The 27,891-nt window shown below is 45.6% G+C and overlaps 1 protein-coding gene across 1 annotated transcript; it reads left to right on the top strand.

Moving 5' to 3' along the window:
• The first annotated feature begins 1,469 nt into the window (after positions 1-1,469).
• On the top strand, positions 1,470-27,543 carry pak6 (p21 (RAC1) activated kinase 6). Its single transcript, XM_080414818.1, has 9 exons — positions 1,470-1,983; positions 16,986-17,233; positions 19,553-20,221; positions 21,408-21,941; positions 22,503-22,636; positions 24,469-24,595; positions 24,822-24,947; positions 25,447-25,581; positions 25,841-27,543. The coding sequence occupies exons 2-9, from the start codon at positions 17,030-17,032 to the stop codon at positions 26,006-26,008; spliced, it is 2,097 nt and encodes a 698-aa protein (XP_080270944.1). The 5' UTR covers positions 1,470-1,983; positions 16,986-17,029; the 3' UTR covers positions 26,009-27,543.
• Positions 27,544-27,891: the final 348 nt, after the last annotated feature.

Here is a 27,891-nt window from a genome sequence, read left to right as displayed (position 1 = left end):
ATCAAACCCTCTTAGCCGGTGGTGTCCTTACAAAACACCCTTACATCACAATGGCAGTGCTCACACCAGGGTACATTATTCCCCTTGTTACAGCTTGACAATTTCCTAAAATGATGTTTGCTCTGTTCTTATACACATTAACCCCATAGAATCCCTAATTTGTGCATTTCATCATAGCATACATTTTTCTAAATGAAATCTTCACAAATAGCAGCAGAGGTTGGAGATGAGCTATTTTCATCGCGAGACACCATCATACGAAGAAGTATAAAATAGTGCCTAATTAAGTGGTCAATGAATATTGGTCATAAAGATGCTCATTAGAGTCAAAGTAAATGAGGGGGCCACATCTGCCAATTACCCCAAGTGGAAAAGTCGGTACAGCTGATGCCACACCTCTTGCCTGTGTTTATTTGATGTAGAGTGTAGATTGGAGTCCCATAGATTAAAATAATGGTATCAAATGGGGGTCTGTGGCCCAACGCATATAAACTGGGTCCATTTGGTTCCATTTGTACACTCTCAGAGGTACGGACCCATAAGTCTCCATTTGGACCCCTGGTGGTCCCTGGACCCGTCGTTGAGAAACTCTGATTTAAACCCCTATATAGTGCCTTCACGAGCTGCTCTCACATCAAAATGCCATGTATTACATATGTCCCAAATCTGGCTCCGTTTGCTAGCTATTTCTGCGCAACGTGACCCTAATACGTTGTGCTGCTGAGTGTCTGGTCTTAGCTGGCTTATAAATTATTCAGGAAACGATTGCGGCTGAAAACAGACATGAACGTGGCGCGTTCAAACCGCCAGGAGGACAACGATGAGAGTTGCTGTATTTATCTCGCCCAAGGATTTTGGGTCATGGTTGTCACAAAAGTGATTGTGAGGATTCTCCCTTCCCTAGGAACGGCCCGGCACTGTGTCTGGCTGTCCCCCCACCACGCACGCACGCACACACGCGCACACACGCACACGCACACACACACACACGCCCTCCACCACCATCTGCCATCCCTGAGTCTGACCCTGTCATTCCATGGATAATGCATCTGACTGAGTAGCACGCTGGGTTGAACACAGCACCCTCAGTCACTGGCCGTGTTCTCATATCACCTCATCACGTGTGGACGAGATGGAGGGATGGCATGGCGTTGAGGGGGGGAGGGGGGGGGGGCAGGTGGATGAAAGGTATCCCAGGTGATGCCTCCAGAAGCCCTTCTCCCCTTACAGTCACTAGAAACCAACCCAAGCAGCTCTCACGCGCACACGCGGAGCTATCAATTCAGGGCTACTGCAAAGACAGCCCAATGAGAGTGTGGGGGGAGGTAGGGAAGAAGGGGAATGATAAAGAGAGAGAGAGTGAGAGAGAGAGAGAGAGGGGGCGAGAGGGAGCGTGTGTGTGTGTGTGTACTGTATGTGTGTGTGAGAGACTGAGTGAGCCAGAAGAGCAGAGAGAGAGAGAGGGGGGATGGAAGGAGCTCTATGAGGCTGTGATATTCTCTCCTCCTGGATGTGGCTTTTTCCTCCGCGGTTTTGTCCCTTCATTGTCTGACCACACAGCGTCCCCCCGGGAGCAGACAGCCACTACGCGGACGGACCCGTACTCTAGCTAAAGGAGCTGAGCCTGGGCATGAATCGGCCCCCAACAAAGAGCCTTTGAGATGGCAGCGCGTGCTTCTGCCTGGAGGGAGGAACGCATCATGCTTTCCCAGGCAAGCGGCAGCCTGCAGTGCGCGGTTGCTTGAGAGGAGAGCCAGCCTTCCTCATCGCTGGCTGAGTGTATGTGTATGTGTGTGTGTGAGAGAGAGAGGGAGTGTGGTGTGTGTGTGTCGGCGTGTGGGGGTCTGGGTATGTGTGTGCGTGCAAGCGTGTGTAAATGTGGGTGCGCGTGAATGAGTGTGTGTCTAACAGTGTGTATGTGTGCACTCTTCGCTCGCAAGCCTTCCTGGAGGAGAGAGGCTCTCCTCATCGCTGAACGGCAAGGTAAGAGAAATGACTGCTATGTATTTATTTTTTACAGAGCCCCCGGTATTGCTCTCCCCCCCCTCTCTGTCTCTCTCTCTCTCTCTCTCTCTCTTTCTTACACACCAAATGTGTAAGTGCAGAAAAGAGAAAAAGAGGCTTAGCGTCATTGATAAAGAGTGGGCTATCGTGTGCAGCCTGGCACTATAGGCACCAACGGAGGTGGAGGAGCAGGAGAAGAATGCAGTGAGGTGGCCAGGTGGTGATGGTGGTGGAGGTGATGATGATGATGATGGGGAGGAGAGCGCAGGGAAAACAAAAAAGAAGCTGTCCATGAGGATGACTGGATTGGTTTAGTGAAAGGACCGCATCTCAAAGCACTGTCTTCTTCACCCTCTGCTCACCACCCCCCCCCTCTCCATCTCCATCTCCACATCCACATACCCCCCCCCCCCTCTCTCTCTCTCTCTCTTTTGTAAAGGAAGACAATCCCTGAATGCTGGAACAAGACTAAAAATGTGTCAGATCACGTAGACAAATGTATACTAATGCCACTGCCACGGCAGACTATACACCGCAAGGCATTGTGAAAACAAGCTTCCTGTTTTTGTCCTCGCACATTGACGCGCGCATGCATGTGTGCGTGTGTGTGTGTGTGTGTGTGTGTGTGTGTGCGCACACACACGTGTGTGTGTGTGTGTGTGTCTGCTCAGGTGAACTCTCTGGTCCATTTATTAGGCTAGTTAAATTCTAGTTATATTGAAAGGATGTCCTGAGGGATGCATTCTGAGGTGAGGGAAGGACATGAATCTGGCATGTGTCAGATCTGTTTCATCAACACCTGTGTGCATTCCCGGCGTAACAGTGGCACGCGTGGAGAGATTGCCGTAAAAGAGGCTCCAATTGCAGCATGCATGGCGACAACAATGCAGGGGAAATCTGCTCGACACACGAGTTTAAAATCATATACGCGCCGCCGACGTAATGTTTCAGAGCGTGTAATTCTTTGCGTTGAAGCTGGGTGTCATCTCCTAAGTTACAATCCAGGGGAGAAAAAAACAAAATCCAGTAGCACCTTTAAGGTTGTAGCATGCAGGCTAATCATGAAGAAGGGAGATTTGTCTTTCCGTTAAGATACTAAATGCTCCACTGAGTATCCATGAAAGCCACAGTGTCTCTGGAAAGGTTATAGTTGTAAGTCTTACTATCATAGTTATCCTTAGTCATCAATGTGCTTCCCTCTCATATCATTCAATTACTATGGACTATGCTGGTCTCAAACGAAAGCCTGATTTATACTTCGTCTCACGAATGACTGTAAATTAGGCATAAGAGTCACCTCTCTTCCAGCAAGTGCGTGTAGTAACTACGGTATACAGAGCTAATGGATGATTCCAATCAATCAGTGACACAGACAGGAAACCCCTTTTCTTTTCAGTCTGAATCCACAGATACACTCAAAGGGAAACCATCACAATCTTCACCTTATTTACGTATACAGTACCTCTGCTCTTTATTTATTATAGTATGTTCCATTAGCAGCCTTATAGTAACACTGAACAGTCTTCATTGTGTCTCTGGTCTAGAACACCACCACAATTGTGCTGAAAAGTTTACCCCAGTTTGAAAACTATAATCCTTACTTCCTGGTTTTTAGACGCTACCCACGGTGACCATGACATCATTGTTTGCTGTGTTTATAGCAAAATAGATATCTTGACTTCAAAAAATATCAATCAAGTTGATATAATGCCAGGCAAAGACTGTATGAGCGCTTGCCTCTGAAATGCATCATGGAGAATGGTTGAAATAGATAGAGGAATGTTCTTAGTCAGTATGGGTTCTATCATGGATATAGTTTTTCTTTCGAACTCTGATAATCATCAACAATGGACGGAAATACATGCAGATAAACAGTGCAAGCAATTCTGTGAGATAGGTATCTTAGCAGGTGTTGATTAAGCTGATGGTGTGATTTTCTAGAAAACAAGACTGCATGAATGCATGTGGATCTTGGACATCATGTGGCCAGCCAGCCTATGACGTCAGGGGGGACTATGGAAGATGCAGCAACATCAAAACGTTATAGTCTTGCTCTGTACTCTGCACCTTTAAAAAAGCAGGCATTTAAACGGTCTGAGCTGCCCCTGTGCTTTCATTACCTTTGCTGCTGCTCCTGTGACACACCGGACCTATCTATACCTGGCTGATGCGCTGTGGATCTCCCTTTATTGTCAATACTATGATGTCACTCATAACCATATATTTGGGCAAAGTTTCAGCCTAATCTGACCTCCACTGACTTCCAGTATAACATTTAAGTTCTAAAATTGTTATGGCCAATTAAGTGGCCTACACACAACCTTGAACCTCGTACCTTGAAGTTATTAACCTTAAGCTGAGCATGCAAAAGGAATTTGGCGCTGATCGGTCCAGTGGTGAGATTAGTCCCAGACGCACGCGCACACACGCACGCACGCACGCACGCACGCACGCACACACACACACACACACACACACACACACACACACACACACACACACACACACACACACACACACACACACACACACACACACACACACACACACACACACACACACACACACACACACACACACACACACACACACACACACACACACACACACACACACACACACACACACACACACACACACTTATAGACAGCTCGCCCCATATGAGACACACCATCCATCCCGTCCATCCATCTTCAACCGCTTATCTGGAATCGGGTCGCGGGGGTAACAGTTCTAACAGAGAGCTCAAGACTTCCCTTTCCAGAGCAACATTAGCAACTTCCTGCTGGGGGATCCCGAGGCGCTCCAAGGCCAGTGTGGAGATATAATCTCAGACCAAGGACCAGATAAACCCCCCATCTGGTCCTTGGTCTGCCAGGGGGTCTCCTCCTAGTGGGACGTACTGGTACAGTGAGGACCTCCCTATAGGGAGCGGTTCTACTCCGAGTCTCTCACAGATGACTGAACTTATCACCCTATCACTAAGGGAGAGGCCGGCCACCCGTCTGAGAAAACACATTTCGGCCGCTTGTATCCGCAATCTTATTCTTCCATGACCCACACTTCATGACCACGGGTGCCAGTAGGAACGAAGATTTCTCGGTATATCGAGAGCTTTGCCTCACCATCGAGACACCATAAAAAAATCTAATAGCTGGGCCCTGTTGTTATGGACAGCTATCGGTAACCAAAACACCACTGGGTATTGGTTTCAGGTTACCCGTTGATATTCAAGGAGGGGAACAAGTACAGCCAGTGACTGAGAAGTTCTTTTAGGTGTGCACACGCAAGCAGACACACAGGAACACACACAAACCACAACGAAAACACACATGCGCACAAGAACACAGGCAAGCACACACACGTGGACATCCGTGGATGGGCTAGCAGTGGTTTCACTGGCACCAGTCTCTCACTGACACATACGTGTGCACACACACACACACACACACACACACACACACACACACACACACACACACACACACACACACACACACACACACACACACACACACACACACACACACACACACACACACACACACACACACACACACACACACACACACACACACGGAATGCCCACATCACTATCATGTCAGCCAAGGGAGAGAGACAGCGTGCATTAACAGGCTGGGTGCAGCCAGTGGCCATGAGGCGTCAAACACTATAGATTTAAATGAGGCTCCGAGTCCAAATCAGGACAGGATGCCCTGAATCCCACTCCTCTGGGCCGGAACGCCACGCTGGGTGACGGAGCATTGGCTTCAGGATTGATACCAAGAGGTTGCAAGGTGCTGGACGTTAAAGAATGGCCGCAACTTTGTCCCCACCAGAGACATGCTGAGCAGCAGATTGGAAGAAGCAAGTACGAATTTGTTGCGTTCATGGCAATATGGGGCGAACAATAAAGCTGGCCCAGAGTCCCACTGCATGAATAAATTAGACAAAATAACCAGAGAGCGCTCTCTCTCTCTGGCTCGTCCCATTGGTCGAGCTTGATCATACGCTCATCAGCTGAGCATCAAAAAATGCTCAAAGTAATTGTGAGAGCCAGGAGCATCTTTAATTAAACAGAGTGCAAGTCTTGCAGTGCAAGTCTTGCACTGCATTCCCCTTCTCTTCTCTTGCCTATAAGCTGTTAGCAGTGCACCACACGTACTGCAATACACTTCAAAGACAAAAGCCTAATTTCCTGGTTTTGGGAGCGGCGGCGTGTTGAATGAGTTGGGGCATGTGTCAGCAGCATCGCTACAGAAGCCCCATAAAAAATCCTGGGGCCCGGGAAACGTTGCTTTTACAACGTCGTTATGGCAAGGTGTCGAGAGCGGACAGCGACTACACAGCTTTTACTGTGTATTATTGCGTTATGCCTGATTTGTTCTTGGTCGTGCGCCGTGTCGCGCTAGCCTGGAAACCAGACGAATCTGCCACAGCTAAAAAATAAATGCCAGTCTGGCCATGCCAGGCTAGTGTCGCGCATCGGAAATAGACGATCTTTAACTAGTAGATCGGCTATTTCCGGTGCGCGACACCTGCGCACAACTAAGTATAAATCAGGCAATAGTTATCTACAGGTTGTCCAGGCTGGTGGGTTGCTGTTGTTGGGAGGTAAAGAAACAAACTATTCTTTCAGACTTTTTGGGCACCGCCATTTGCAGTCCGCCTTTTGTCTTTGAGGTACACAACACCGGTATCAGCATCGAGTTTGTGAGACAGATCATTTTTCTGTCACTACATCCACGTATTTGTTTTTTAAGCTCCCAAGCCACAAAAAGGTGCCAAATCACAAGAAGTACCTTTGTTTGCACCTCCAACACAGTCATGGGACCTCGGTTCCCTTGCCCTGTTCGAGGGCGTGACGTCACTGTAGCTAAAATAATACCTTTCTTGTCCATTTACTCTGCCTGGTGAGTCTGTGTCAATATATGACAGGAGACAGAATGATGTATGTTCTCAGTTAGCCTGACTGTCCTCTCCTCAAATCCTCCCTAATTGCTGCCTCGCTTGTTTACAGCAGACGACACCCAAGGTGACGGAGGAAAGAGTCAGGTAGCCCATCGAGAGGCATAACAACAGACCCACCACCAGACAACCTCATTGTCAGGATAGTGACAGCTTTCACTCAATGTCTGGTCCATCTATTCTGTATATCCAGCACTCTCCCTCTTGTGCTACTTTCCGCTCTTCCTCCCCCTCATTTCCCTCCTCTGTCCCTTCCCTCGCTTCCTCTCCATCTCTCCGTGTCCGTCACTGTGCCTTCATCAGTGTCCCGGCTCTGCTCTTCCTCTCGCTTTCATCCCCCCCCTCCTCTTCGTTCCCTGCCTCCCGTCGACATTAACATGGGAGTGATGTGCACTCACGCTCCGCTGTCTGCCCTTGAAGTTGTGACGACCCACAGTTGTGAGGCAGTGGACGTCGTATTCTTTCACATTTATTTGACTATTCACTATTCATTCATTGGAGTCGGGTAACGTAAATATGACAGGGAAGCTCCTTGATCGTTCATTTTCTTCAGAATTGCTGGGCCAACGGAGGATGCCCTCTCGACCTTCGAGGCATTTCTAACTTATAGAAGCTGAGTGGTTAGTGAGCCCGCCTGGGAAGCCAGAGGCCTTGGTTGTACCAGGTTCGATTCCAGGCCAGCAATGTTTCGTTGTGTGTCCCAGAGCAAGACCCCTAATTGCTCCCCGAGCGCCGTAGAATGGCTGCTCACTGCTCCTAGTTGTTAAAGGATGGGTAAATGAAGAGGACAAATTTCACGTATGTGCAAATACACAGTGACAAAAACAAAACAAAAAACAAGTGGAAGTGCTTTTGGACGTGCGCTGTATAGATGCCCCGTAACATGCTATTCCAAATTGGAGATGATTGGATGTTGCATTCATGATAAATCCATTTTGACTGTTTTTCATCTTTTCTTTGTTTTGTAAGGGTAGGCGAAATAAGCTATGGTTTCAGCCTATACCTTTTTGGTCAGAAACGTTTTTCTTTTATTATCATTTTTATTTGATTTTAGTACCTTTTAACACCTTTTAACTATGTTATCACAAAATGTACTGACGTAAACTAAACTAAATATATGGCATTTTTTTGTAAGAAATGCAAAGGAAATTAGTATCAAACTGAATAATATGACACCAAGGCTGAAGCAACGCTGAAAAAACAGCAATCCGTGGTCAACACAAGTTGAGAGACTCATGATGATCGGGACAACATATCACGCTTTCTCTGTAATGAAAATGACAACATCTTAACTGGGCTTGCAGGTGACAGACAACTAAATGATGACATGAAAATAACAACTGCTCAGAAACTGGTGCTGACAGCTGGTTAAAGCCAAGAGATGTGGTGTCTGAAAGCAGCGAGTGAAAAATGAGTGACACTGCGACACGTAAGCAAAAGGCGTTGTGTTGTATTGAGTGTCGAATTCCATTTGAAGAAAAATAAACAAAATGTGTCATGTGAAACATTTTACAGCAGGGACAGTATTCTATATTTATGTCTGCTAATGTTGCCTATTTCAAATGGTTTATTCATTGAAAGGATGGGGCTCCCACAACAAAAACAGCATCGTTTTCTCATCACAAATGCCTGCGACTGTAATACCATACCAATCACAAAAGTAATCTTCTTCACATTAAACGAAATTCATAAAGTGAGACGCTGTAGTTATAGCAGAGACAGGTTGAAACAACAAAGCAGGCAGTTACAGCTGTGGGAGTATACAGGTGTGCATTCGCGTGTGCGTCCGCACGTGCATCTGCTCGTGCATTACATGTGTGCATACATCCACCGGTCTGTTCGCTCGTGCAACAACATTTACGGCCTGCATAAAGCATTTTGCTGGCCCGTGGCCGGAAAGGAGTTTGACAAAGTGCCTTTCTCCAAAACCCTTTGCAATGTGCGTTACAGTACAGTACATTCACCCATTCACACTTTGACTGGCAGCAGAGGCAACCATGCAAGGCACCCAACCTGGTCATCGGGCTCAGTTAGGGATTCAGTGTCTTGCTCAAGGACATTTCAACATACTGCAAGGATGAGACTGGGATCTAACCGGTGCCGCTGCACCTCCTCAGCCACTGCCACCGCCCGCAAGGGGTTTGAGTGAGAAGCCCCAGAGACGCACATGACGTGCTGCACAAGCTGCATGACATTTGAAACACCCCAAGAGATGTGATGGGCTGTCACTGTGAATGGGCCGTCGGCGGGGTGGACATGAATCACCTCAGGTCAATGTCCAGTGTTTAGACACTCTAACGTCATGTTGTAAGATGGACTACTGATGTAGCTACTTTGTAAATCCGTTAACCGTTACGTTGCCGGCATCACTTGTGTACTGACCTTGACTTCCTTTGGCACCTGTTCCCATTTCGGGGGCCACCCAAACATTATTGTTCATGAAGTATTTAGTGAAAGTAGTTCATAACAGTCGCTGCAGGAGACCTTGGGTGTGCTCTATATAGATTCCCTCAGAGATACTCACGGAGATTCTGTCAAGAGATAGTAATTCATAGCGAAGTCTTGAGAATGTTGGTATCTGACCTTCCAGCTGCCAAGCTTTATGCCAGACTACTTGCATGAAATATGTATGGAAGCAAACGTGCCATTCTGTGTCATTGAATCTGCCTTATTACGTCTCTCTCAAAGTATAAAATTCATCACAGCCTTGCATGTGTTTCGTTTCCCCTACCCTGTCCTGTCAGTAGAGGTGACATCAAAGAGACAGCGGACATGTCCGGCGATGAAACAACTGCATTAATTTAACCACTTAAACCCTATATACTTCATTGACCGGGGTACCCCAGGGGTCTGTCCTTGTGACGCTCCTTTTACCCCCCTCTACAACAAATCTCTCCCCAAAAACAGCCATTTCGACACGCTGTGAGCTTATAGATCGTCTATTTTTGCCGAATGTTTGCCTATTACGTCATGCCCACAATAGGGCCACTAGGGTTCAAGTGGTTAAATCACAAACACTTGCTATTGTACTGTCCAGTCACGTCCAGCTCAGGTCTACCTTGCCCTCGCATTCTGTGAGTGTGTGTGTGTGTGTGTGTGTGTGTGTGTGTGTGTGTGTGTGTGTGTGTGTGTGTGTGTGTGTGTGTGTGTATGTGTGTGTATGTGTGTGTGTGTGTGTGTGCATGCGTGTGCGCGTGTGCGCGTGTGTGTGTGTGTGTGTGACGTGTGTGACGTGTATCTGCGAGTGTGTGTATGTGTGTGCGCGAGTGTGCGTGCGAGTGTGTGTGTGTGTGTGTGTGTGTGTGTGTGTGTGTGTGTGTGTGTGTGTGTGTGTGTGTGTGTGTGCGTGTGTGTGTGTGTGTGACGTGTATCTGCGAGTGTGTGTATGTGTGTGCGCGAGCGTGCGTGCGAGTGTGTATGTGTGTGTGCGAGCGTGTTCGCCAAGCACGATGAAAAGATGACCCACCCCCTCTTGAGAAGCAAGGCAGTCTCATTACACTCAAAGGGCAAAGCGGTCATCATAATGAAGCTGAGAGAGGAGTGATCTCTGAGCCCTCAGCGCTGCACTGCAGAATCCAAAAACAGCAGTTTGAGACCTTGATGCCACGTATCTATGTCACTAGTAGACAGATAGAGCCTGTGTAATTCAGCATAGCTGGATTACTGATTCGTGCACTGGAAAACACCCCCACCCACCCACACCACCCCCCAAAAAAGAGGATTACCTCATATCCATCTACCAACCCCACCTCGCTATTTGACACACATCTGCAAAACAAACACGCGTCTGGTGGCGTCTGGGGGTTGCGCTGTGTCCTAAAATTAGATCAGCGAAGGACTGGATGCCATACTAATCCCGCGAGCATAGTTAGCTGCACTATCCCTATATCTGCATTGCCTGCCAACAAAAACAGAAAGAGAGAGAGAGAGAAAGAGAGAGAGAGAGAGAGAAATCAGGGCAAATAACAGAAAGGAGAAATCATTCACGGGAGCTCAGACCACTAACGTTCAGCAAATCCAATATCTGCCGTTTCTCCCGATCCGATCAAACTCAAGCCCAACTTGTGCTCGGGGGATAAGTGTGGCAGGGTGACGCGCGGATGCAAGAGTACGATGGAGCTGTGAGGGAAATTACATCATCTTTTCGTTTCCATATTTAGGCTTTTTTGCAGTAATGCACGTTTTGCTGATGTTTTATACTTAACCACTTAAACCTTATCTTATACTTAGGAGGACTATTTGATAATATCCAATCTACAAGATCACAATGCATTACGATGCTACGTGTTGTGATACACATCTGCTATTTTTAGATTTTTTTTAAAATTGGGGCTTTTTATGCCTTTATGAAAGGCAAAGGCCTTCAGGATCGGTACTCAAACCCACGACGCGCTGTAGGTGTCCGGACCGCTACACCAGTGGTCCGGGCCAAAATGTCCGTTTTTGTACGTTGCTATGGCAGTGGTTCTCAAACCTTTTCATGTCAAGGACCCCCAAAATGTTATGCATTTGGCCACCGACCGGCATCTCCAAATATGTTGTTCCAGGAACCCCCAGAAGCAAAGATTTGAGTAAAACATTTTAGCTTTGAAAAATAGAAGGTCTACAAGCTCATAGCGTGGCACGAAGTGAGGATCTATGAGTTTGAATCCGGCTACCGTCTTGTCTCACGCACACATCTCCTTTCTCTCTCTGCCCTTGGTTTCCTGTCTCTCTACAATGACCTGTCTGAAAATAAAAGCATAAAATGCCAAAAATATATCTAAAATTAAATTTGTTGATCTAGGGCACCCACCACCGCAGGGACCTATAGGTTCAATTCCTGGCTGCAGTGGCCCTGGCTGGGCCCGGCCAGCGCTCCAATGATAAACACTGTTGCTGGTGAGGGATCATGTCCTTTAGGGCTGCAAGTGCAACTCTCAATTATTCTATTGATTATTCTTTCAATTAATTAAATAATCGAGAATTAATCGATTAACAACTTATGTCCTATTTCGTATAGTGGAAGCGGCGGGGGAGGGGGGGGGGTCTCATGCCATTGTTTTGAATTTGATTCATTTATCTCTTTTCTGGACTTTTTATGCCATGTACTGTAGTACTTTGAGATAAGTGTCTGTGTATTATTGTGTATTATTACTTTATTTTATACTTCGGTGCACAACTGTGTCATGCACAAATAGTGAAAATAGCCGATCTACAAGCTCACAGCGCGTTGCATCGCGACATGAGCTTGTAGATTGGCTATTTTTTACTATTTTAAAAGTACATTAAATATATAGAGATTTTCGCACAATGACATGGCCAAAATAGGGATAGATTATTAATCGTTTTTAACTTAAATTTGTAATCATATTTTATAGTTGATTACATCAATTAGTTCGATTAACTGTTGCACCCTTAAAGGGATATTTCACTTTCCAAAAAACTGTGGGTATTTTTATCGTCTACTCAGGCTTTTGTGAGCCCCCCAGACCGTTTTTAAGTTGCTTGATTCAGTATTTAGATATTTGATATTCATTTTATCAGACACGCCCCCTTCCTATACAAACCCATTATAACTTCAAACTCCATTTTTAGCATGTTAGATTCATCATAAACACCCGTCCTTGGTTCTGGTGACTCACCCTGCCCTCCTAATACGCGAGGGGGCCGTGTTTTTTCGATAACTTTTTTCATCTATTTTTAATATTCATTTTGGAAAATGAAAAAAATCTAATACAATAAAGAAATAAAATAAAATAAATGAAAAAAGTGATCGAAAAAACACAGCCCCCTCGCATATTAGGAGGGCAGGGTGAGTCACCAGAACCAAGGACGGGTGTTTTTGATGAATCTTAACATGTTAAAAATGGAGTTTGAAGTTATAATGGGTTTGTATAGGAAGGGGGTGTGTCTTATAAAATGAATATCAAATATCTAAATACTGAATCAAGCAACTTAAAAACGGTCTGGGGGGTCACATAAGCCTGAGTAGACGATAAAATTACCCAACGTTTTTTTGAAAGTGAAATATCCCTTTAATGTCCTTGCCGCCTTGCCTGTTCAGCGGGGAGGGGTTCCAGGGGAGAATGGGGGGAACTTCCGAGAGCATTTCACTTTCCCAGTGAAACTGCTCTCTGTCAGGTGGAAAGAAGCGGCTGGTGACTCCATGTGCATCGGAGGAGGCGTGCGGTTTTCTAGTAGTTCCCAAACAGTGCTGTGCAGAGGCACACGGGTGTGCCGTGACACTATTCCAGGTGTGCCTTGGGATTCTGTGAAAATTATTACTGCAATATACTGTATTCTAACTATACAAAAAGTTATGAATATATATATTTCCCAATATACAGAGGCAATTTCCCTACCCCAATTTTTTTTTAAATAGTGAAAATAGCAGATTTACAAGCTCACCCACCATTTCTTTAAAACATTTACAGCGTGATAAGACGTATCATAGAGGCTATTTTGCAGGTACATGCCTTGAAATTGTGACTTGCCCTTTGGTGTGCCTTGGGCAGGTGCCACAGTGCACATGGGGGGTTGGCAATGACTAAGTTGGGGAGAGAAATGGTTAAAAATGTGTTTCTCTTCAATGCCGCAGTATGAATATGAGCACGGCAGGTATTCCGGTCTGTTACTTTTCTGTTGTTATTCCTTGCGCAAGCAGTGCACAGATAAAAATAGCACCATTTTAGAATGACCTCATCCTCTTTGGGTTTTGACATCCGTGACAGCAGACGCCAGAGTTTTGCTTCAGCACTTTGATAGATTCAAGACAAGACCACTGAGGCATAGGGTCAAGTCCCTGCAGTCCAGCGGGATGTGTCCAGAAAGCATGATTATGCACTGTGCAAGTTCAGCTTTTGCCCAATGGGCTTAGAAATCAATGGCATATTGTTATCAAGACAGTCATAAGCTTGGTGGATTCAGAGAGGTCGATATGAGGCCAGATGCATGTGATTACAGCTTGTAAATCAATAATTGCATCTACTTTTCAATTCATTTCATCCAGGCATGAATCAACGGTATGTTGCGTGCGTTTATGCTTAGTTCCAATAACATGGTGCTTAGCTTGTATTTACAGAGCTTTCGTACAGAACTAGTGGTCCAGAGTGAATAATGGATTCCGTGGTGATGTTCAGCTACAGTTGCCGTTTTCAGTGGTGGAAGAAGTATGCACATATTTTTACTTAATTAAAAGTAGCAATACCACAATGGAGAAATACTCTGTTGAAAGTACAAGTCCTGTATTCAGAACTTTCTTCAGTAAAAGTACCAAAGTATTGGCATCAAAATATACTTAAAGTACTAAAAGTTAAAGTACCATTTCACAAGTTATTTTCAAAAGTTTAAAACATTTATCAAAATCTTTCCAAAATAGGTGATTAATAATTAAAGTCACAATGCGTCAGATTGTGTTGTGAGTGTGTAGATCACCTATTTTCTAATAGACTAAGAATTAATAATGTTAATTGGTTAATTTTGTATTGGATTTGTAATTACAATCTAAATCTACAAAGTAACCTGTAGTTTTCAAATAATGGCAGTGGAGTAAAAAGTACAATATTTCCGTCTGAGATGTATTGTAGTTAGAAGTATTGAAAAATATAAATAAATAAATATAGGAAAAGTAAAAGTAGCGTAACAGTACTTGAGTAAGGAGTTACTTTCCTGCACTGCATGGCTGTTTTGAATCGATGACGCCTGATAAAGTCCCACGTGAATCAGCCGTATTATTTGCGATGGTATCTCCCTGTTATGACTGGCAGTGGCAGTGGAAGACTGTAGCAGTTTGCATTTCACTCATGAGTAAATATGGATTGATTTGCTTGTACAGGATACACAAGCTCTACGCGTAAATATTTAGACGGGCAACGCCAAACATCTGCACTTACTGTAGAACAGCTATTCGCCCGAATGATGACAGACATAGGTCTGCTGTTTACGTATGCTTTATTCAAAAAGCAACCACAACCGGTGCTTAAAAGCCTTTTTGTGTCCCTTTGAAGGATAACCATGGTCCCTGTCTCTCCATGGCATTCAGGTTCAACTAACTCAGTACTCCCCCCCCCAGAGCACATAATTTCCCTGTCAGGTAGAATTAAACTCCTTCCCAGTTCCCATCACCACATTACGTACATAGGGAGAGCATAGAGCGCTGCACTTACGCAACACTTAGGATATTGGTCCTGTGATTGAATTAGCCTTGGGGGGTGGGGCATGTTTATCCCCCCGTGCCTACGCTCTCCTCACTCCCTTCTGTTAATGAGTCAGGTTAGAGCTTTTGCGAGCACAGGTCCTGACCTCCTCCTGCCTTTGGTGCCCGGCATGAGGCATCCGGGTCAGTGATGTGCGGTTACACAATGACGGAGCTCATAACAGGGGCCTGACTGAGGCTGATTAGAATAGCAGAACTACAAGCTCACAATGTGTTGCGCTTCGACGCGTTGTGAGCTTGTAGATAGACTATTTTCGGTGCGCGACACCCGCCCGCAACTAAGTACAACTCAGGCTTGAGGGGCAGAGGTGGAGGGAGCCACTGATAGAGTGAGCATCCTGCTGAGCACAGGACACCCACGGACCTCATTTCCTCGCCTCTCCCACCGTTTCACGGCGCATGATGGGAGATGCTATCTGATCTACGGAGGGCACCTTGCCGTTCTGTGCGGTGGCCACATAACGTACAAACCAGAGGTTCCCAACAACAGGCCGTACTTATAACTTGAATAAACCTGGCATCCCTATTTTGGGCTTCTCATCCCTATTTTTGGTGGACATTTTATGATTTTCTTCAAACATTTTCAGAAAATGTAAACAAAAAAAACTTGAATATTTTAAAAAAAAACTTAAAATGTGTGTTGTGAGCTTGAAGATCAGCTATTTTCACAACTCATCTTACCAGGAATTGGTTAACAGATTGTAACATTTGCCATGTGGCGAGGAATATTACATAAAACAACAACAAATATTAGATCTGTTTACGTCTGTTTATCTCTGTTATGATGATATAACGCTGGCTTGGTATTTAGAATAGCATCTGGCATGCCCTAAATGGCACAAACTAGATGAAATTGTACTACTAATAAGACTTAAATGTGAGTGCTTATCTCTCAGTACAGCTGTGCAGCTGAGGAAATGAGATGTGTAATGCATTTAATTACTTTCTGCCTTCCAGAATGAAAAAATAGACATACTGCAAAAGACAGCACGGCCCCTATTACAGCCACTCCGCATTTAGTGGCGGGCCAAACATAGAGTCATCCATCTGAGGACAGAGTGGTTAGATTCTCAGCAATCAAAGACACCCAAGTCTGTAATTAACATGGCTTATGAGGGGGTTATGCTGAGGCTATGAAGAATGGCCTGCCGTAACTTGTTTGTGTGCATTTTTTTAATGTGTGGGTTCATGGCGATCGCCCAAATTAAGTTATGTGTGTATGTGTATGTGTATGTGTATGTGTATGTGTGTGTGTGTGTGTGTGTGTGTGTGTGTGTGTGTCAGTCCATGCCCGCATGTCCCTGAGCGTGCACGTGTTGTACATCGCTCACTAATGCATCGAAAGCCTGTGGGTACTGGCCTGCCTGGCCGTATGTTCGTCAGTAAAAGGGCACAGAGAGAATGAATGAGCTTTAATTGAGGAGATATCCTTCATTACACATGTGCGCACGAATCCTCCCACTCTCCTCTGAGACAGGCTCAGCGGAACAAGGGCTAGTGACAGGCAAACGATGCGGTCTGGAACCCGCTTGGAGACAGATCTGCTTTTAGACAGATGGCTTCGATCCTTTCCCCCGTGCTCTCTCTCTCTCTCTCTCTCTCCTCTCACACTATAGAAGACATCTGCAAGGCAGATTTCAGCTGAATATGTCCGTTCAAAGTGCAGGGCCTAGAGGAGAGCGGTCAGTCCATGTCCATGCCGTAGCTCATTTGAATAGGCTTACATTTCGAGAGCTAATCTTTTTTCTTTTTTTGCATGTGTGCTTCGTTTGCGTTTTGTGCTATGTGTCAAGGCCTGTCTGAATTTCTCATGCAGAGCCGACCTGACGCGGGCAAGCTGTCACTCGCGCGGAGCTGAGGATGTTTCGCAAGAAGAAAAAGAAGAGGCCCGAAATCTCCGGGCCCAAGAACTTCGAGCACCGGGTCCACACCTCGTTTGACGTCAAGCGGGGCTGCTTCATAGGCCTGCCGTCGCAATGGCACAGCCTGATAGAGAACCTACGCCGGCCCAAACCCATGGTGGACCCGTCGAGGATCACAGAGGTGGAGCTGAGGCCCAAGAAGGTACAGCCGTGCTAAACAATCCTTTTTATTGATCCGTTCCTGTGACCTTTCGTTGAACTGCATGTCATAATTAACTGCTATGCCTAATGTAAACTCAGCCCTTAAGCCCTATACACTTCATCGTATGACGAATAACGAAAATAGCTTACAGCGGATCACGCGTTAGTATATTCACTATTTTGGGAATCTCTTTTTTTACAAAAACAAAAACTAATTTGTCTATAATGCCATGGCCAAAATAGGGACGCTAGGTTGAAGGTGGCCTATGAACTTTTCACAAAGAGTTCTTTGTAACATAAAAAAAGCCGTCCCATAAACAGTAAATACGCGCTGTTTATTCTACAAACGCACCAGAAAGTGTACCCGTCCTCCAGTGCTGCGGAGGCACCCTGCTGTCCCTCAGAAAACGACATAATCCTGTGATGGCAGTGCGGAAGGCCAGGCCCTGCACCCCCCCTCGCTGTCATATTGCTTTCTTATCTATCACGGGGCTGGGCTAATGACCCTGCTGTGTACACTGACTGTACAACGTTGAATCCTCCGAGGGATGCAAGATTTATTACTCCATGCAGGCAATTAATAACGATCCATGGTGCCTCCCCACAGATGTCAGGCAGAGGGGATGAAAAGTGCAGGTACAGCAAAGGAAATGCCAGTGAGCGATAAAGCCTGCAAAATCTCAGGATTTCTACGCTCTGCGGAGCGCTCTGTCTGTTCCGTTTACGGCCCCCGCCCTCAAATAAAAAATAAAAATAAAAAAAGGAAGAAAACACACAAAATTTTTATTACCAAGGGATGTGGTCGGCACTGTGCAATATGAGAATCATCACGTCAGCTTTTAGGTGGGATTTATGGTTTTAATAGCATCATCAAGATGAGATCGCTGCTGTTCGACAGACTCATACAATGTAAATAACACAGCATGCCAGGCTGACCAAACATCAGCTGCATTTGAAAGAACACATATCACTCAAGTGGACAGGGAGGAAAAACTTGATTGCCTTGACCACTTTCAACCTGGCGTCCAGATTTTGGGCATGCCAGTATTGGCCAAAAACTTGTTTTTTTCTTCGAAATAGAAGATCTACAAGCCAACGACACTTCACGGCCACGATGAGATGCACTGTGAGCTTATACGTCGGCTATTTTTGCTGCACGACAGTGTCATACGAAAAAGTATAAAATAGGGCTTGAAACTGTCATCCTTCCTTCCTGCATGATCTGAACATCGGTCCCCTGCCCAAGCTGATAACACAGAAAGCCTGTTTGGGAAGAGGATAAATAGTATTTTGAGCTTCATGCAATTCCACTTGTCAACCTAAGCACAGGATATATAAATGTTTCAATAGTGCAGGCAGACCGATACAGAACTACAACCAGCACAGTTTGTTAGTTATATTGTATTTCAATACTCTACCATATATCAAAATATCATTTTATTCACAAAACAGAATAGCCCTATCTACAACCGCACAAAGCATCGCACACATATTGTGAGCTTGTAGATCGACTATTTTCGGCAAAGACACTTGGTGTACAACTACAGGGTAAGAATATATAGTACAGACCGACCCCAGTCAACTAAGTATTAGTTTAGTAGTTTTAAGCGGTTGAAATCAATTCAGACCATTTTATAATGGCATCTTCCAAAACAAGAGCCAATTGGGTCATTATCACCTGCCACTGTCCCCTTCCTGGGAGGCACTGGGTGACATGTTGGCTGACCTCAGCCCCCTGTGCAGCTCAAATGGCACCAGACCAGGCAGAGACAGACGAGAGGAGATGTTGAGTGACTGTAAACTGAACAACCATTCTACCCAGAGACGGACTAAAAGATGCCACTGGGCGTCCTCTCTGATAGGTTCAACAGTAAATGCCACCTCCTGCTTCATGTCAGCGTCGTCATTCTCTGCCAGGGGGAAGTTTAGGCCCTTTGTGTTCACCAGTCTGATGCCTAATTTATGCTCCATCGGACAATGGTGTCGCGCACCAAAAATAGCACATCTGAATTGTGCAATATAGGGGGAGTTGCATAGGCTGGCTGAACAATATTCACCCTATTTGCTACCGTGTCCCCTCAAATATTTTGCAGTGTGCATTTGTCACTGCATTGTCACCACAATCCATTTGGGGAAAGTCTCAAGTCTGTGTATTTGAAGAATGACAAAGATGTCCTTAGCAGCTTCTCGGGTCTAAATTTAACTGGGCTTCCGAGTGATGATTATGTCATGCTCATTATTCCCCTCAGCACAAACTCCACACGCTCTCCATAATGTGACCACAGTGTGACGAAGATTAATGCCTTCTCTCCCCTCTCAGACCATCGTGCGGGGGAGCATGATAGGCCACGGTGACTACATCGCGGCCATGATCAACGACATGAACCGTCTGTCCGTGACCAGCTCCAACTCCCTGAGGAAGAGCAGCCCCTCGTCCAGGAAGAGAGCCCAGTCCCTGGGTCGGCTGGGGGAGGTCAAGGAGGGGGACACCTACCAGTACGAGGGCCTGACCCAGGATGATGAGGACGAGGACGAGGATCCATCCCAGCAGCACTGGAGGGAAAAAGCCAGGCACATCCACAGCGAGACCAACACTCCCTACCTGGGCATGAAGAAGAGCATCACCCTGCAACCCAACGGCGTCCTGCCCAGGGCCAAGTCCACCTATGAGGTCAGCGTCAGCTCCCTGGACGGTCCCCTGCATCCCCCCGCCCAGTTACAGCCCACCCAGCCACGTAGCCACGGGGCTTACATGAGCAGCGAGGTGAGCAGTCCCCAGGAAAGAGTGGTGTGGCGGAGAGACTTCCAGCTGCCGAGGGGGGTCCCACCTAACCAAAGACCCATAGCATGTTTCTATAGCCCAGCTATGACTGTCCAGCAGCCCCATGGAGACCTGGGGGGATACACTACGGACTTCCGCACCAATTTACCACTCTACATGCACTCACACAACAGCCCTGGGAGGCCATTCTCCTCTTATGATCTGAAGGTAAGGCTGAATACCGTCAGGTGGAAACCTACTGTGTCCAAACCCTTTTTTTTAAAAAATATCTTAAGGAAATGGAACAAGGAACCTGTGTTCCAATGGATCCAATGTGTCACAAGCGGACAGATTTAACCACTTTCACTTTCAACATTTTCCAAAAATAGTGCAAATAAAAGATCTACAAGTTCATCCCGACATTGCTACTCTTGCACGACACTCTTGTACGATGAAAGAGGCCATTCAATTACGAAAAACTTTAAAAGTTACAATATGGAGATACAAGGTTTCTGCCCGAAATCAACAATATATGAGACTCTGCTTGGTTTATTGATGATACAATAATCTCAGAATACATGCACGCATGATTCATTGATCACAATGCGGAACTGCTATATCAATTATTTCATGATATGAGAATAGATACGGTTTGGGATTTAGATTTATCGTAATATTGTTAAACAGCTTGTAAAAGCAATGAGCACTGAGACAAATCAGATTATAAACAGATTCTGATTAAATGCAGCATTACAGTAATGTGATAGAATGTGCTTATTAGACTGTTCTAGCTGTTTGGTCATCACATCCACATTACTAATGATCTAAAACCTTTTTCTGAAAGTACCAATAGTCATCCAAAATAGAATCACGTTATTGATAGAAGTAATAGTTAAATAAGTGTCATATTTGATTTTGTCAATATTACCCAGCTCTACTGTACATATTATTATTAATCTGCTGCTTATCAAATTGTTTTGATTTGTATTAATCTGCTTATTGCAATAAACTGCAAGTTGAGGCATCTTTCCAGATGTGTTATAGGGGGATCCCATTCATGCCGAAGCCGTCAAATTCTTCCCCGTCTTCCACGGCCAATCACACCGCTTTATGCCGTAGATGACTGTTCAATTAAAGCTGTGGGGTATTTTATTTGATGGCCATAAAATGTGATTTGCGAGTTCGAAGTCCCCGCGTGCTTGTAAGCGTCGCGAGATGCTATGTTTGGCAGGATCTCAAGGGGACACTTGGGTCCCTGTGGCAACATCTTTGTGTGGGGCATATCAGGTGAAATGGATGCATAGTGTGACAATGAAGGATGTGATTTATATTCAGTTATAAAGCGGAGCAGGGACCCTGGGCATGTGGCCAATTCTCTCTGACACCCCTCCCCCCTCTCCCTCTTATCTTGCAGGCAGAGTCTGCTGTGAGGTACCACTCCAGCTTCCTGCCCACTGGCACCAGCAGCCCTTTGGTCAGCGGCATCAGGCCGCAAAGAACCGTCCGCTCCTCGGCCAGCTACACCCTGGGCCTGTCCCCTAACATGGGCCTGAGACCCAACGGGCCAGAACCCTTCCTGAGACATTCCGGCTGCCCCAACCCTTCTTACGTCATGCAGGACAGCCCGTCGCAGCCTCGGCCGTCCCCGCCGGGCTCCCTGGCCACCAGTCCGCTTGGCACCTGCTCCCCGGCCTTCAGACCCCAACAGCACCCTTCGCCCAGGCCGCCCCCGGATCCGCCCAAGGTGACCCATGAGCAGTTCAAGGCCGCCCTGCAGATGGTGGTGGACAAGGGAGAGCCGCGGTCTTACCTGGAGAACTTTGTGAAGATCGGCGAAGGCTCGACGGGGGTGGTGTGCATCGCCCGGGAGAAGCACAGCGGCCGGCAGGTGGCAGTGAAAATGATGGACCTGCGGAGGCAGCAGAGGAGAGAGCTGCTCTTTAACGAGGTACAGTGTCCGGTTCTAGACATCAGTGGTTCTCAAAGTGGGGTTCTGGGTCCCCCAAGGGTGCTTGATGGGGTCCCCCAAGGGTGCTTGATGGGGTCCCAGGGGGTCCCCAGCAAAGTGAGGAGCAATTTAAACACTTTAAACACGCATTTCATATTTTGACTATTTTGAAATAGCAGACATACAAGCTTGTAGATCTGCTATTTCTGAAAAATCTTGACAAATCTTTTCTTATGGGATCCCTGGCCTGCACAAAACCTTAGATGGTAGTCCGCGGCCTAATGCGTATTAATTTGGGGGTCCTTGACGTAAAAATGTTTGAGAACCACTGCTATACATTACAACACCTACTGTATAGTACAAGCCTGGCAGCTCCATCTCAAAGCACCACACAAGTAACAAATCACAACGGAACGCTTGTTTATCACTTGAAAGCTTGCTTACTGTACATCTGTTGAAGCTTCTGGGTTAGCGTTCACTTCATGGTAGGTCTTTCCCCCGGCTTTTTGATTCTACTTGTTGTTTCGCTGACCATGCGTACCTGGTGGGGTGTCCCTGCAGGTGGTGATCATGAGGGACTACCAGCACAGGAACGTGGTGGAGATGTTCAAGTCGGCCCTGGTGGAGGAGGAGCTGTGGGTTATCATGGAGTACCTGCAGGGTGGAGCACTGACCAACATTGTGTCTGAAACCAGGTACAACTACTAAGACCCCAACATCAAACAGCAATGGAATAACCTAATTTATGCATTTTGGTTAACCACTTAAGCCCTATATTTGTCAAATAACAAAAATAGCCGATCTACAAGCTTGCAGATGTTTCTTTTTAATGTTGGACATTTTGATTGGAAAAATAATGATCATTTGGAAATATTTTGAAGATGTTTGTCTATAACATACCCAAAATTGGGATGCCAAGTTGATTGTCCGGAAGAATCTATGATTCACAAACAGCTTAGCAAATTGTATGATCCAGATAAATGCTCACAACCGATTGGGAGTGCAGGAATCAAGTATGTTGCAGACAGTGCCTTCATTCTAGTTATGATGAGATCATCTTTAATAACTAGTTCAACCACAAGGTGGTAGTATGGTATTGACTCAGTGAACCAGAGGTGTTGTTGATTCTGGTCCAGTAGTAAAACGTTGCATCACAAAGAATCCCCTTCAGACTCATCCCGGAATTCAAACCACAGCCGAAAATAACGTCTCCCTCCGGGGAACATGATAATTCAATAACATAATGCAATTTGTGCATGTTGAAATGACATGTGGGGGAGTCGATGCTGGACGAAGAATTTGATTTGGTGTCGCTGTTGTGGCGTTCAATACAGCATGCATCAAAAACAAGGGAAACATATTGATCCGCAGCAGCAGAAGGTGGAAACTTGCAAAGTAAATTAACTTTCCTTTCTGTTTTAGATTCTTAACAACCCTGCTGGTTTACTCTCAGAGGATGAGCCCAGAATCGGATCTGTGGACTCATATGGGACATTTCTCTCTCAAGCCGACTGCTATTAAATAAGCCAGCTGTCACAGCCAGTGCTCATCAAATCTTAAGATCACTGTATCGACAGAACTGTCTGGAATGAAACCCCTTTGCTAAATTACACCTCCTTCTGGCTTCAAGTCATATTTTTTAACATGATCGATATCTTGCTAAAATGAGAAGTGGAGTGATTGGCTCAAGCTTCTGTGTTGAGATATCTCTTTTCGCCACACTGTGCTATACAGTACTGCATGGCTCTCCCACCTGAGCCCATTGTCATCATAAATCGCATTTGTATGAGGGGATTGTATGTTCTGTAGTACTTTTTAATCTCAAGGACCCCCAGTTTGGCACACTCTCAGAATTTGACCTGTAAGGGTCAATCCGGTTCCTATATCAATAATTTAGCTGGGGGCCCCCTGGAATCCCCTCAAGGACCCCTGGGGGTCCCCAGAAACCACTTTTATAACCACTGGCCTACTTTATAGTCCGTATTTAATTAGGCTTAACCATTTTATTTGGAACACTTCCAGAAATGTTTTAATATTAAAAAGAAAATAGTAGATCTACAAGCTCACAACGCATCACATTTGTCATATGATGAAGGGCTTATAGGGCTTAAGTGGTTTAGAGAGCACAGGACTCGTAACTTGTAATAGTTTGTCTCAGTTTCTGCTCTATACAAGAATTCCGTCTGTGCTGCTGTCTAAAATATGAACTGAAACATAAAATGCTTGGCTCTTATTTATGTGCTATAGCAGCTACAGTAGGCCTACAGTACGGTATGTTTGATTTATGATACAGGAAGATTTGACTTCAAACACAGGGAAGATTTTCACTTGTTTTGAAGTCTGGCAGACTTTCTTATTGTCTGCCTGCGGCATGATGACGCATGGATTTAAGTGTATTCTGCTGAAGCAGTTATTACAGCAACACCCACTAAAGAGTGTAAATCTAATGTAGAGTGTCTGTGTGTGTGTGTGTGTGTGTGTGTGTGTGTGTGTGTGTGTGTGTGTGTGTGTGTGTGTTGCCCCTCAGGCTGAGCGAAGAGCAAATTGCCACAGTGTGTGAGGCGGTTCTGCAGGCGCTGGCATACCTGCACTCACAGGGAGTGATCCACAGAGACATTAAGAGTGACTCTATACTGCTCACACTGGACGGGAGGGTACGATAACATACCTCTATCAACACTGTAAAATCATTCCTGTTCATTTAACTCTGAGTGTACAAATGGAACCGAATGAAAACTCATGACGTTACTGTGTAGCAAGCGCTCCGCTTTTCAAATGGGGCTGCACTTGAAATGTTTCATATTTGTGATTACATAAAAAAAATCACAATATGCCATGTTGTATTATGAATGAGCAACCATTTCCAAACGCCCCCCACAGATCAAGCTGTCCGACTTCGGCTTCTGTGCCCAGATCAGCAAGGACATCCCTAAAAGGAAATCGCTTGTGGGGACACCATATTGGATGGCTCCCGAAGTCATCTCCAAATCTCCATACGGCACCGAGGTGAGTAGTTGCGCATGAACATCTCATGTTCATTAAAACTACAGTCTGTGCATTTTATGTACTCTCCCGATGGACAGAGTTATTTGCAATAATGTCCAAACTACAACAAAGATCGCGCCGGATCTAGTGTCCAATCCAGTTCACCATATGCTTCAAATGGTGCCGTGGCATTAGTCCATAGCCTCGCCATGCTTAAACCTAACCTCACACTAATCAAAACTTTGTCTGACTATTGGGACGTCACTAATGAGCAGCCCCCACTTCAAATAGCTTTAGTGACTTGTCCTACCCTGCACCAGGGTCTAAATTTCTCAATGGAAGAATAGGGAGACCACCTCCAACCACTGTAGAGGTAGCTTTATATTGTATTCACATACCATATACAGATTGGTTAATTAAAATAAGTCCCAGATTGTAGCTTTAAATGCCCACAGGAGAAATCTGTACTTTGACGATATACACTTGAAAGCTGAGGGTGATTGTGGAATGGTTGTGCCAGGTGGATGTGTGGTCTCTGGGTATCATGGTGGTGGAGATGGTGGACGGAGAACCTCCCTACTTCAGTGAGACCCCAGTAGCTGCTATGAAGAGACTGAGAGATGAGCTGGCTCCTACAGTACGCAACCCCAGCCAGGTACGTACTATGAGAACTGTCGAGCAGTTTGTAACAGAGAATCACAGCAACATAGGCTACAACAACATACAAACATAACCCCAACCAACCAAACCCCTAAACCTAAAGTCTTTTACTAATTGTAACATTAGCTCTAAAAATGACTTTCGTACCACAGGGGACCTGAAAATTACCAGTCAAGTTTGACTAGTTTCCCTTGTGGGGATTTATGCTCCCCCCACACACACTTTTTAAGACGACCCTCTCCCCCTCCGTCCAGGTCTCTCCAGTGCTGAAGGACTTCCTGGATCGTATGTTGACCCGGGACCCGATGGAGAGAGCCAGTGCCACGGACCTCCTGGAGCACCCCTTCCTGCTGCAGAGCGGCTCTCCCCAGTGCCTGGTCCCCCTAGTGGAGCAGTACCGCAAGCGCATGTCCCGCTGCTGACCCTCCCGACGTCTATACCTTCAGTCGGACCAATCCAGCCAGGCTGTGGATCTACAGGCCCCGGGTCCAAACACCTATAACAGCCAATGGGAGATCGGCTCCTCCGCAGAGAGCACCCGGACAGCATGGTGCTGCTGGAGGGATCGCGGCAAGACAGCAAGTTTGGTTGACGGACACGGCATGGGCTGCTTGGCCTTGAAAGAATAGCACTTAAGTAGTGAGTTAAAGGCATGCATGTAAGCATTGTTCCTCACGTCTCAACTCAGCTTGAGCCAACCTGTGACGGGATTCCTATGACATCCAGTGGGATTCCTCTTAACACGCCCTGCGGTGCATAATCGATGGATAATAATGAAACGCAAAATACCACGTAACTATGAACACGCACTACACACGAAGACTGTCCATAGCGGGTAGCCTACGTGTGAAGCTTAACCACTTTAACCCTGGTGTCCCTATTTTGGGCATGTCGTTATAGGCGCAATTTGTAAACATTTTTCAAACATTTTCCACATTTTCCAACACATTTTTAAACATTTCCAAATTTTCCAAAACATTTACAAGCAATTCCACCTTTTCCTTTCCTTCTTTTTTTAAATAGAGAAAATAGACGACCTACAAGTTCATGGCGTGCTGTGAGCTTGTAGATCGGCTATTTTCGCTATTCCATCGTACGACGACTTATATAGGGCCTGAGTGGTTAAAGCTTGTGATTCGAACCATTGCATCTCATTGAGACATTTTTGAGGAGAGAGAGAGAGAGCTTAACACGAGGTACCTCAGCACATCCACACTCTAGTGGTGGAAACCAGACTATAACCTGATCAGTGGACGCTTTCAACGCTGAAAATGGGCTCTTTTGCATGGCCAAATGGAGGCGCCACTGGCCTGATGATGATGTGAATGCTTGAATATGTGTTACACTGGGATATAAGAGAAAAGCCTCCATCTCTCTGTAATTAATGGGTAGATGAATGCCCAGCTGCTACTGTTGGGCTACTGGAAAAAAAACATAACGGAATTATTCCTCCTTTTGATATTTATAGTTTCTCTCCAAAAAGGTGTTGTGTTTAGTTTGTATGATGTGAATAAGGTTTCATTTTAGACTATGGACTTGAAACGTAGCAGACAAAACACATGTAAATATAAATTCTGTATATTAGAACCTTGCTGATCCACTGTAGTAAGTTATATGAGATGAATTCAAAAATGTATTTCATTTTATTTTGGAAGTGTGCTGTAAGCGTGTGTGTGTGTGTGTGTGTGTGTGTGTGTGTGTGTGTGTGTGTGTGTGTGTGTGTGTGGGCTGGCGTGCGTGCGTGTGTCTGTATTATCTCTGTATTGTGATTGACTTTTTAAAAGCCACAGGGTGTGTGTGTGTGTATGTGTGAGTGTGCGTGCGTGTGTGCGTGTGCATGCGTGTGCTTGTGTGTATGACAGTATTTGCATCAGTTTGCATAGATAAAGCACACAGGCTTGGCATGTGATGCTACAAGAGGTCCACCAGCTGAGAACACGTTGCACATGCTCTCTGTAATCCCACATGGATGCCACATGTTTCTTCATGTATTTGTATTTCTATGTGGGTCATTTCATGAAAACTGAGAATTACACATTTTAATTTTGTATAATAAATCAATAAATGATGCATAATGAATCTCAGCCGAAACCCGGTCGGTTTGATGTGAATTCATTCAGTCACCTGTGCGCCTTTCCAAGGGACATGCGTCCACACATGCAGGCACACAGCTTCAATGAGACGCGGCCATTTCAAAGCATTTATTTGATATTTTTCTGGAATCATAAATGCACAATCATTCAGCTGCAGCAGGAAATCTTTAAACATTATACTTATGGGAAATGATAAGCTTCAACTTAGAAAT

This window comes from Gymnoscopelus braueri (assembly GCF_963280865.1).
Source record: "Gymnoscopelus braueri genome assembly, chromosome: 19".
NCBI lineage: Eukaryota > Metazoa > Chordata > Actinopteri > Myctophiformes > Myctophidae > Gymnoscopelus > Gymnoscopelus braueri.
This window is presented reverse-complemented; position numbering and strand designations above follow the sequence as displayed.

Bases quoted from the DNA above. Each gene is read 5' to 3' on its own strand.
- pak6 (XM_080414818.1), top strand. From the start codon at position 17,030: ATGTTTCGCAAGAAGAAAAAGAAGAGGCCCGAAATCTCCGGGCCCAAG. The intron at 17,234-19,552 runs GTACAGCCGTGC...CTCCCCTCTCAG, and splicing joins TGGAGCTGAGGCCCAAGAAG to ACCATCGTGCGGGGGAGCAT. The intron at 20,222-21,407 runs GTAAGGCTGAAT...CTTATCTTGCAG, and splicing joins TCTCCTCTTATGATCTGAAG to GCAGAGTCTGCTGTGAGGTA.